Source organism: Excalfactoria chinensis, chromosome 1 (assembly GCF_039878825.1).
Source record: "Excalfactoria chinensis isolate bCotChi1 chromosome 1, bCotChi1.hap2, whole genome shotgun sequence".
Lineage (NCBI taxonomy): Eukaryota > Metazoa > Chordata > Aves > Galliformes > Phasianidae > Excalfactoria > Excalfactoria chinensis.
In genome coordinates, this window is record NC_092825.1 from 97,199,640 (window position 1) to 97,211,929 (window position 12,290).

General features: G+C 40.8%; 1 protein-coding gene across 1 annotated transcript; it reads right to left on the minus strand.

The window, feature by feature from the left end:
* Window positions 1-3,418: 3,418 nt before the first annotated feature.
* MRPL39 (mitochondrial ribosomal protein L39) lies at window positions 3,419-11,639 on the minus strand. Its single transcript, XM_072344763.1, has 10 exons — window positions 11,364-11,639; window positions 10,834-11,040; window positions 9,835-9,974; window positions 9,063-9,162; window positions 8,624-8,691; window positions 7,385-7,497; window positions 5,887-5,952; window positions 5,235-5,388; window positions 4,396-4,443; window positions 3,419-3,550 (listed from the first exon to the last, which is right to left on the minus strand). The coding sequence occupies exons 1-10, from the start codon at window positions 11,413-11,415 to the stop codon at window positions 3,464-3,466; spliced, it is 1,035 nt and encodes a 344-aa protein (XP_072200864.1). The 5' UTR covers window positions 11,416-11,639; the 3' UTR covers window positions 3,419-3,463.
* Between the last annotated feature and the right edge of the window lie 651 nt (window positions 11,640-12,290).

The following is a 12,290-nucleotide window of genomic DNA, read 5'->3' on the forward strand; positions in this document are numbered from 1 at the left end:
AATCCCAGTTCCCCCAGCTTCTCCCTATGCTGACCTGTGCTCCTGACCCTTCACAGCTTTGTTGCCCTTCTCTGGACATGCTGCAGGGTCTCAACATCTTTCTTGTAGACAGAACCAGTTTTCTTTTGCAAAATGAATATATAAAGAACTATCTCTTTAAACCCGATAAAAATTTAATAAAAGGAAGAAAGAGATCAGGAGGGGATTTTGCTTAATCTTGCAGTCTCTTTTGTCCATATACTCACCTCCAATCCCTGTAGTTTCTAGAAATTGTAGCATTCAGTAAAAGAAAACAATAGTTTGTACATTTCTTGTCTCTTTCTGAACAGACCTACCGTGATCTCTTTGGGTTACTTCCAATGTAACACAAAATGCGATGGAGAATGTGATCCAGTGTGATGAAGACCTTCACAGCATGCAGGACAGATCTAGAATCTACCCTCAGCTAGAGCTCTCCAAGATCCAACCTCATTTTGTTGTTTCACATTACCAATACTTATATACTACATCCTTTACTTGAAAAAGTGTTGAAAAGTGCTGTCATCACAATTTTGGTTGTAAGAGAGAAGCAGTCACCATCTTCTATTATCCGATTCTCTTTTAATTGGTACTGTACTCTGGTGCTTTCCAAGTACATCTTCCAGCTCAAACCTTTCCAAAGGAACACTTGCCTTCTGGAGCCCACCTATGCCAAGATGTGAGGTAGCAGCAAGAACCTGCATAAGTTTGTCTTTCCACTCTTTTACATATGAACTGGGGGGGGGGGGGGGGGGGGGGGTTATTTAAGTTGTAGAATCACAGAATGGCTTAGGCTGGAAGGAAGCTCAAAGCCCACGCTGCCCCAACCCCTGTCGTGGGCAGGGCTGCCCCCCACCAGCTCAGGCTGCCCAGGGCCCCATCCAACACAGCTTTGAGCGCCTCAAGGGATGGGGCACCACAGCTTCTATGGGCAGCTGTGCCAGCGCCTCACCTCCCTCTGAGGAGAGAATTTACACCTAACACCTTACCTAAATCTCTCCGAACCGCATGTAAACTTCAGCTGGTAGGTAGTCCTCAACAGCTCTTTCCGTAACAGTTCCGTGCTTTCTCTTCCTTCCCTACGGAGTGCGTCCCCACATTCCCAGAGCGTGATCTGTTTTCCCGCACCACTACTGCCACCTCGCGGCATGAGCTCTGCGGGCAGCGCTGAGCTCTGCTCTGTGTGACAGCGACAGGGCCCGAGGGAACGGCATGGAGCTGTGCCAGGGGAGGGGCAGCTGGGGGGCAGGGAAAGGGGCTGCACCACAGGGCGGTGGGCATGGAACGGGATGCACAGGGCTGTGGGCACGGCCCCCAGTGCTGGATTTCTGGGAGCGTTTGGACAACACCCTAAGCCATAGAGTTTGATTTCAGGTGGTTCTGTGTAGAGCCCTGAGCTGGACACGAGAAGAGGAAGGGGAAGAGAGAAAAGCCAAATTTCCACACTGTCATCACCCTTGGGTCATGGAATCCTAGATGAGTTTCCATTTGTATAATATCCATGTGGGTTAATCATAGCCTGCATGTACTTCAAAAATAGTAAATAAAAGCATAAATGGTGTGTTCCTTGGTAACACTAGCCAATATCTGCTTTTCCAGTAGCACCAGAGCAACAGGTCCAAAGCCAAAGCATACTCAGATGGTTAGACTGAAAAGAAAAACCATTAGAAGTTCAGTAAAAAGATCATTCATAGTCTTAAGAAAATATATAGAATGTGGGTATGTATACTTGAAATAAACCTTATATAAGAATGTCATTAAAAAACAAAAACAAACAAACAAAACCCTAATCCCATGGTAAACAATCTGCAGTGCTAAGGTGAGTGGAGGAAGCAACACAGAGGTTTTTAGAACAGGGGCTGTACATCAAAGATGTGTTGCAGTTGGCAGGAAATGGTATCAGAGGCCATAATCTGTTATCCTGTTATCACACACACAGACTTTGCATCTCACTGTAACCCAGATAAAAGTGGCCCTGGGCACAGAAATGCATAGGAAAAACAATATTTTAATACATTTCTTAGAGTTCTGCCATTTCAAGAGAAGCTACCTTCATCATAGTATCATAGAATGGCCTGGGTTGAGGGTCACCAACCACCAGACCAGGCTGCCCAGAGCCACATCCAGCCTGGCCTTGAATGCCTCCAGGGATGGGGCATCCACAGCCTCCTTGTGCAACCTGTTCCAGTGCGTCACCACCGAGTGAAAAACTTCCTCCTCATATCTAACCTAAACCTCCCATCTAAGTTTAAAACCATTCCCCCTTGTTCCATCACTATTCACCCCTCATTCATCACTTGCCTTTCTTCTACCTTCTGTCACATTTAGCATTTATTTACTTATTAGTTATTGCAGTTTCATTAGTCTAGGTAAGATTGCCTTACTTAAATGTGTTTAACTGAACTGTTAGCCTGTTACGCAAAACTGCATACTGATTGCTGGGCAACAAATGCAGTTAACAGTGAAATAAGTGGGATGAAATTCAGTGAAAATATTTGCACTTCAAATAGTAATAAAATCTTTTCTGGTACAATGAGAGAAGCTCTAATGAGCTATGGATGAAAAAACAAAATGTCAGAAACTATCATCCAACAAAAACCGCCTGAGACGTTTAATTGAAGCCACCTTATTTAAATTTCAAAGAATGAAAAATGCATAATAAATTTTACTGCACTGGGGATGGAACTAATATACTGCGTTGCTGGTACTGTTCTGGAAAACGATCTTTAGAAGTGATATTAACTGCTCTTGTACGGCTGACAATTAATAACCACACAGAACTCTTCAGCATTTACATTCTGCTATTCTTGTACTGGTAAAGCAATGTTAATTATTCAGTGAGATGTTGAATGGAGAGTCTTTTAAACAGTAAAGACAAAAGATAATCTAATTCCAGTTCTGACAGAAAATCAAAATTAGAAAGTAAGAATCTTTTGCAACCCTTTATGGACTTCTGGGAGGGTTTTTTGTTTATGGATTTTGTTTGTTTTTAAGACATTTGTCTCAACTTTCTAATGCAGTAGGTAAAGAAGTCAGAGGAATTTCATCAGGAAGCTCCAGCAAGAAACACACCGTGTCAGCAGTTATAAATTCTTTCTTCATATAAGACTAAACAAGGAGTCCTGAAATTATATCACATTGAAGAAGGTGGCCAAACTGCACAAAACAGTGAGGACATCTGGACCCATAAAATTGTTCTTGAGATAAGAACAAAGGTAACTTGCTTTATTTTTTTTGCTAAAATTAAAGCCTAACAGTATCAGAAAACTGAAATTCAAGCAGACTGAAATGTGAATTACTGGCTGTCTAAATCATCTACCCGTGACTCAGCCCCACAGAACTCAAATGAATTAAACCAAAACATTTTTACACGAAGCACAAACAAGCCAAAAAAAACAACAACAAAAAACCCACATTATTTTATTGTGTACATTTAGAGGTTAAATTATGTTGATAGAGCTTTTCCTTCTTCAGTTTCGTCTTTTGCCTCGTGATTTTCTGCTGCTGCTTCCATACTTTTTTCCTCAGTGACCTGCAAGAAACATAACAACTTTGTTATTGGTTTTCGAACATGATCTAAGTCTGGATCCTGCAAATCCTCCCCTCACACTGTCAGTCCAAAGAGGAAGGACAGGCAAATGTTGTCTCCAAAATTAAACAATCCGAAAAAGAAGCATCTTCAAAACTAATTTCATTAAAAAAAATCATGGGTTAGGCCCTGAGCACCTCCTTGGCTAACAAATTTCAGTAGGCAGGCAGTATTTTTTCTTTCTTTTGTGGTAAAAGTAAATAAAATAATTGTTCTGAAGGCTCAAAAACTTCTATTTAATTCTTATGGTGGTTTCCTAGGCTTAACCATGCTTTGAAAGTCAATCTCTGGTTACATGTGAACTTAGATTTCGTTGTTCCATTTATCCTAAAAAACCTGCCTACTTGCGTTTATTCAATGTAGAATTCTTCTTAGGTAAGCCAATTTCAACATTTAAACTCTCTTATATTTGAAAAATACTGATGTAGTCTCAAGTGATAATTAATAACAGCTTAGAGAGACTGTTTGGGATTCTCAGCAGCAGTTTCAGTCATGAAAGTCCAATAAACTCCAGTTTTTTGGAAAAGAAAAAAAAATATATTGATCAAATAATGTTCTGTTTTATTTTCTAAATGGTACAATGCATTTTAATAGCCAAACTTCAAAAACAATACCAGCACGTTCTCTACTACAGAGCAGCTACATTTTATGTGCATTCAACTTTTCTTCACTTGTCAACATTTCCATTCTTACAGATACATTCCTGACAGTATTACTGATCTCCAGTCATTCAAACATCACAGCATATTATCATGCTTAGAAAGACAAATTTCACCACTGAGACTTACCAGCCTCTTTGATCTTTCCAGCAGTTTGTGCCACACAGTGTGATGAGCCTGCATTAAATGTTATTAAATGTTACCAGAGGCAGAAAACGAATCTTACTATAGATTAGATTCTGACAAGTATATAGAATTTATGGCATAAAAACATCTCAGTCCCTCATCCACGCACTACAGCTTATTATTTCAGTGTCCAATTTGCCCATATTCCTCTGATTAAAGAGGACTTAAAAATATCAGTTGTCTCTTACAAACTTTCCCAGTGGAGACAATAGCACGTGTTCTAGACCATAGTTCAATGTAACAGAAGTCCATAGGAGGGGGAAGAAGGACTCCTGTCTCTAGCTATATTTTCTCAGAGCCCATCCATAAAACAGATCAGTGCTAGGATTTGCTGTTTCAAGTCCTACGCTGTTATAAGACTTAGATGTGGTACCCTTCATCATGAGAGCAAATTCAAAGCTCTGTTATTTCCTGAACCCGAATAAACACTGTGAGCTCACAACAATAAACAATTTGCAAGGCTAATGAAATAGCCATGCAGCAATTGCACAAGTGAAACCACACTTTGAATACTGAAAGATAACATTAAGAGTATGCTTTTGCCAACTTTTCCAATTGATTCCACATTTCACAATAGTTCCAAAGAATTTAACCTCAAACATTCACTGTCATCATCATCCTGAGCCACGGCTTTATGCTACTCAGTCTCCTCGTCTCTGAATTACCACCAGTATAAAATGAAGATCAGCAGCAAACAGCAAATCCCCCAACTTCAAAAAGAGAAGTAAAAATGTAGAAAATGAAGAAGAAAAAAAAAAATGCAGAAAAAAAAATGTAGTCACCCTCAAATGGACTGGCAGGGATACACCCTGGAACCTCCTTATCAATTCAGATTCACTAGTCTGAAGATTGTGGGCTGCTGTTATCTCATATTGGAAACAGAAACTCGTCCTTGGAATGTGAGGTCCTTCACTAACATCGACAAAGTCACCAAACCTGGTGGAAACCAAAGAAGAAAGAAAATCTGTTATGACAACAATATAATCAAAGAGAATTACAATCCTACTTGGTTTTGAATTGCAAAATCCTCTCTATAGAACACATCAAAGAGGATGAAAGAAAATCCACAAAAATCCCAAACCAAATCTAAACACATCCCCAGTTTTGCGTATCTAAGCTTTCTGAAGCAAAACTACAGGTCACCCAGTTTCCTAAAATGAATTTAGAGAATTTAGACCTCAAGTCCGAAAGACAGTCCTGGGTTTATCAAATTTTTGAAGCCATGCCGCCTTTAACACTGAGTTAAATCTGTCATCAAACCAGAGAGAGAAAGGAAAGATACAATAAAAACCCTTGACGAGAGTACAAGCAGAAGTTAAGAGTGATTTTCAAATTAAAATCTGTAAGTAACTTCTTTTTCTCACTTGCAGATATTACTTGCAATATAATTACATATTTCAGTGAATTGTTACAGGAAAATTTAGTTTTACTCACCTATGTAATACTACAATTCCTTCCATGTTCTGAGAAGCTTTCTGTTCTATTACCTCCATTTTATACCTGAACAAGAAAAAAAAAAAATCTTACCTTTAACACTGAGTTCTTAAAAGACTTGTTCAAGGAAGCACTTCTTTTTATCATGTCTGTATTTATGAGAGCTTTAAACAAGGTTTAAACCCTTAGTTTTATATGCCAATGTGTACTGGCATGTTTCATAAAGCATTTATATGTTTTAAGAGATCCACGGTCTCCCAAAAATTTTATTCAGAAAGATAAAATGAATTTCCTACTTCACACGAAAGTTTTTCAAGATACATAAAACCAGCAGACACTATCAGGTCTCAACATGAGGTCCTATCAGGGGAAAGTCCTTTACTATGAGAGTGGCGAGGTGCTGGCAGAGGCGGCCCAGAGAGGTTGTGGATGCCCAGTCCCTGGAGGTGTTTGAGGCCAGGTTGGATGGGGCCCTGGGCAACCTGGTCTAGTACCAGATCTGGAGGTTGGTGGCCCTGCCTGTGGCAGGAGGGTTGGAGCTTGATGATCCTTGAGGTCCCTTCCAACCCAAGCCATTCTATGATTTGCAAGACAGCAAAGCGGTCTCTCCTTTTACAAGGAACATATACAGTGTCTAATGCCATTATCAGAAGTCAGCTTCTACCAGCTTTAAATGCTTAGAAGCCAACCTATTAAGGAGATACTTGTCTGTACGTCACGTTAGTATAATCAAGCTAAAAATACTCTTTATTTTTGCAATAATTTTAGCTTTGAGCAAAATTTCAATTCACAGAATGACAAATTATTTATCATTTTCCCTACTTCTCCACACAGAAAAGATGAGGACCAGGTAATTTTTTTCCAAATAGGAAGCAGTCTGACAGCTAAAAAAAGTCCATTAGACGGACTTTCTTTTGTAGCACAGCCCAAAGCCCATTTTCCCCCCGTAGAGCTCAAAAAACTGCATTTCATCCAATATTCATTTGAAGATACTGAGATACGAAAAATCTACATTTCATTAAACATGAAAGCCTTTCAGCAAAGGCTTAAAGCAACAAGCAAACAGGAAGTCTAGTCACCAGAGTTCCAGTTCAAAGATCTTGAAGCTCAATATTAAACCTAGAAGACCACAGTCTTCCCATGTCTCACAAAACTATGTCCAGCAAATGGGCTGCCCTCTGGAGAGAACACTAACAATGCAATGAGCAAATGGGACAAAGACAATGGAAACACATTCACATGCTTTCACAACAGTGAAAGACGTACCATCTTACTTCATATCATAGTATCATCATAGCATCATAGTATCGTGCGAGTTGGAAGGGACCTTAGAGATCGAGTCCAACTCCCAGGTTTCGAGCCCTCTGCGTAGCGAAGCGGCACTTCAACCCCCTGCGCCACAAGGGGGATTCGAACCCCCTTGACCTGTCACACCTAATTTTAGGTTTATAAAAGCACACAGGGATTTAAGTGAATTAAGGCAAACTCATACACTTACTTGTTATGCTGAAACATTTCACGTGCTACTTTTGCTTCAACATGCAGTGTTTCAAATGGCAGGTCTTTATCAATTAGCTTACTGACATCCTTTGTAAGGGAATGGAAATTGTCCTAAAAAGTAATTGATACATATAAATCTGTCACCAATATTCCATGGCTGTAGTGAATAAAGCATAAGAAATGCTAAATATTAGTCAAAACAAGTAACTAGATCCTAAGTGTAAGACTGTTGCTATAGGATTGTAATCCTTACTAATTATCAGCTACTCAATGCTTGAGAACAAATCAATAGGCATTGTTCTACTAGACAAAAATATATATTTGTTGGGAGATAAACTTCTCAGGTTTTCCTAATACGATATATTTATATACAGTCTTGACAACATCCGAGATTTATCTGTGTACTCTGTTTCCCAGAGTCACGATTCCAATTATAAATATATATATAAATATCTCCACTCTAGTGGAATCAAAATACTGAATAAGTTAGCATTTCATCACCAATGCTTCACATGCTCAGATTTGTTGATAAATGAATAGTTTTTAAGAGAAATTGCATTTATTACATCATTTACAAAGTATTTCAGACTGTTATTTTAACTATAAGGCCATAACAAAGCACTGTACTAACACTTCTTTGTTAGCCACACACACATCTGCTGGTATTTTGGCAAGCAGACAGAATAGAGAAGTAAAACACTTGTGACAACACTGTCCACCAATGTTTGTAGATGATTAGGTTTACTGAAGGGCATGAAATACAAGCTGTTAAGAAGCATTTTAGCTGAATGTGCTCACAGTTCTTTTACAACAATAAACTGATTATGCTGTACACCAGTAGGTGAAAATACGCTTATTACAGACACTTTTACTGTCAGAGGGTTCTACTCACATAAATGCTGTAAGCGTACCATAGCACCTACACTACCAGACGAGGTTAGTTACGTAGGAGTGGAGCTGTATAGTAACAAAGACAGCACTGAAGTCCCAACAGCCACGCAAACTGCTTCTGGCATTGTATTTCAGATTAAAGCTGAAAGTTCAAAGTATCTGCAGGACAGCTCTGGATTTAAACGCATCTTGAAAGAAACCCAGTTTGTGCGCTGAGAGCACACTTCAGCAAGAGTCAGTATATGACAAATGCAGAGATGTAGCTTTCGAGGCATACTCCTGATGTAAAATAAAACACCCTATGAAAATGGGGGACAAAACATTTTGGGCAAATTATTGCACTTACTTTTGTTGGTTTCCAGTCACTCAGTCTATTGTCCAAGATTACATCATAACAGAAAGCTCCAGAGATCACTGCAATTTTAAAGAGACAATATTCATGATGGCAATTAAGTAAGCATTTCATTGCCATACTATACTCTTACAAATATAGCAAAATGAGTAAGGAAAACAGAAGAGCAGCCACATAACTTAGCTATTATGTAAAGGTCACTGAGTCAATACAGTTTAAAGCCCAACTACTTAACATAATCAAATACAAATTCTGGATTGCCTCAATATAACCATCATACCAAATATGAAGGCTATAACAACTCCATAACACATATAGATGCTAAGTATGTTCAATCATTGGAAAAGGAGCCTCTGATTTTCTTTTGTAACATTATTAGAACTCATTTAAGCAGGAAAAGACAAGACAACCAACTATAAAACATTTACACTACCTGGCACTTCAGGATTTTTAACCAGAGTCACAGAGTACTCATCTTTGAACGCCCGCTTTAACACACTTGCCATCATCATAGCACAGGAACGCCAGTAGGCCTAACAGGAGAATATCAGAACACAGCATTATTACTCAGAAGGCAACAGCCTTTGCTAGGTTAACGTCAACTGTTTACGTCAAAGAACACCAACATTTCACTGTATTAGGCACAAACCTCCATGCCAACCCAAGCATTACTTCCATTAGAATTCAAACTTCTGTTTTGTGATGATAAGAACATACATCAAAATAATCAAAATTAAAAAAATCAGGGATCTGATTGATGTTTATAAACATTTAAAGTAAGGTGAAAGGCAAATGGATGAGGCCAGGCTTTTCTTGGTGGTGCACAGAAATGGGACCCATCTGGAAATGCCTACCTGTGCAACCTAACGTAGGGAAACTCCTTTAGCAGGGGGGTTGGACCCAATGAGCTCTTGAGGTCCCTCCCAATCTCTGCCAATTCTGTGAAAAATGCAAGCTAGCCATTTCTCTGGAGATATTTAAATCTCAAATTATAATATCATACAACACAGATTGAAAGGCCTGCCTTCATATATATCTTCATACCTAGACCACACTGCGCTCTAAATAACAATAACCACTATATGTCAACCATTAAAAATATCTATAAACTTTCATGACAACAAAGTTCAAAGAACTAAAATAGGCAAACAGAATCAAATGGTTGCGATCAAGGCAATCTGTAATCAGTTATGATGCAGACTTACCTTGTTTACTTCCTCTGGATCTTCATCTTTGAAGGTGAGGAACTGAATTTCACAAGATTTGATCAAGGGTCTATACATATCCCAGACTTCACCATCCACAAGAGCTAGAACGGACTTCTTGCAATGCCATTCACTTAAATCTAAAGAAAGTAAAAAACACACTGTTATCAACATCATTCCTCAGAGCTGACAGTTCAGAATTCTGTACTTCTAACACCACACTGCAAGTTAAACTACTCTAAAGTGACTTGGAAGGATGAGCTAATAAGAGAACTTACAAAAAACTCAACTCCATTTCTACTGATATATTTTACATCAGTAAAATATATTTCACACGATGAAACATAAAATCACTTGAACTGGAAAGGGCCTTTAAAGGTCACCCAGTTAAATATACACAGAATCATAGAATCCTTAGAATTTGAAGGGACCTTTAGAGATCATCTAGTCCAACCCCACTACACACAGTCATCTAGTTTAATGTAAACATTGAGTTTACATTAAAAATACATTGTAAAGTTAAATACAAATATTCTGAATACACATCCCTTACCAACATCATTAAAACACCACTAACATTAACGTTTCAAGTTTGTATGGCAAATACTTCTTTAGGCAACTAATTTTCACTATCAGTGACATCAGCAAAGAATTCAGGTCCTATGAGGGAACTGGGATTGTTGAGTCTGGAAAAGAAGAGGCTCAGGGGAGACCTCACTGCTCTCTACAACCACCTGAAAGGAGGCTTAGGTTACATGTGAGGAAAAAAATCCTCTCACAAAGTGGTGCTGCAGTGGCACAGGCTGCCCAGGGAAGTGGAGCAGTCACCATCCCTGGAGGTGTTCAAGAGCCGTGTGGATGTGGCACTGAGGGACGTGGGCAGTGGGCATGGTGGGGGTGGGCTGATGGTTGGACTGGGTGATCTTAGAGGTCTTTTTCTACCTTATGATTCTATCATTCATGCAGTTTATGAGTCCACTACAGAGTCCATTCACTTACGCATGGCACAATTGTATGGCGTAGACAAAGCTTTGTTCATTACGAACACGCTGCCAGGGTGAGATTTTCCAGTATATTTCACTTCAATTTTCTCAATTCGTGGATAAAGAGATAACTGCCTCTCCTTCTCTTTGGTAAAGAGTTCATTACGCATCCGAATAATTTCATCTGATGTCAGCCGAGAAGCAGAGAGTGCAGAGTTGAACCCTGGTAATAAAAGACATGATCTAAAATTAGCAAAGAGATTTCAAAGGCTCTTTATAAATCGATTTCTGCAGAAGGGAGGACAGGACATCGCACTGCTAGTCTTCTCTCAGACACACCAACCGTGCAGACAGCACCTGCCCCTATGCCAGCACCCGCTCTCCGCTAACAACCACCCTCAGGGCCGCCTAGTACGGCCCAGCCTGCAGGTCACCACCCGCTCCACAGGCTCGGCCACTGGAAGGAAAGGTCGAAAGAAAGGCCGGCAGCAAACCAGCCGTCCCACCACCCCGCGACGCCCCAGCCCCCGTCCCGCCGCCACTCACGGCGCCCTTCCCGCCCGCCCCGCAGGCAGCGGCGGGCCCAGCACGCCGCCATGTTCCGACTCAGCCCCTGTGCATTCCCCGTCCGGCTCCGCTGGAAACAACGGCAGCGGCAGCATGGTTCCCCACGCCGCTCCGCTATCTGCCGCCAGGCGGCTCCATGGGATCTCAAACCCTCTGGATTCTTTTTTAGTCCATCTGGGCTGTGTTCGCAGCGTTCCGGCGTTCAGCCCCCGCTCCGCCGTGCACACACGTCCTTACACCAGGAGGTTACACCGCCCCCTAAACGGCAGATTGAGGATCTTGTGGAACAGATTGAAACGACTCGCTGCCGTGTTTACAGGGTTAATAGTTGAGGCCCAGCCCTCGGCTGGAAACGTCTGGTGAATTGTTCATTGCGCTGACTGAGTAACAGCAAGAGGCCAACAGTGTGCAAAAGCAGCCAAGCCTATTACTCCCAACGTCATGCAGCTAAGCACAGGCTAGCTACAACCCACGTAGTAAAACCATTCAGCGAAGTTAAAGAGTGTGAAGCAACTCAGGATTTGTACCATGTTTTACATTTCAGCTGGCAGCAGTTGTGAGCCAGCTCCCCCAGTAGCAAAGAAGCCACCAAGAATGTCAGTGTCAAAACAGTAACGCTCACATAGTTCCATTAAAAGCAAAAGGCTGTATCTGAACTCAGCAACACAAAGAACCTGAATGTGCTAATACTGGCCACAGCCAGTCATGGACAGAATTTTCCACTGCGGCTGCAGTCAGCCATGTCTAGATGAGCTGAGGGCTGTCGGCTCCTGCTGATGCAACACCTGGCATTGGAGTCCTGCTTACCTGGGCTGCCATCCAGAAACCCAGATGTGAGGCTACGGGAGCTGTTCCTGTTCTTCGTCACATTCTTTGATAGACCAAGAATTTGGGCATGTTTTAATT

Coding starts and splice junctions, on each gene's coding strand:
- MRPL39 (XM_072344763.1), bottom strand. CDS start 11,415: ATGGCGGCGTGCTGGGCCCGCCGCTGCCTGCGGGGCGGGCGGGAAGGG. Junction 9,975..10,833: donor GCCATACAATTGTGCCATGC/GTAAGTGAATGG, acceptor TACTTTCTTTAG/ATTTAAGTGAATGGCATTGC. Junction 5,389..5,886: donor GGAATTGTAGTATTACATAG/GTGAGTAAAACT, acceptor GGTTTCCACCAG/GTTTGGTGACTTTGTCGATG.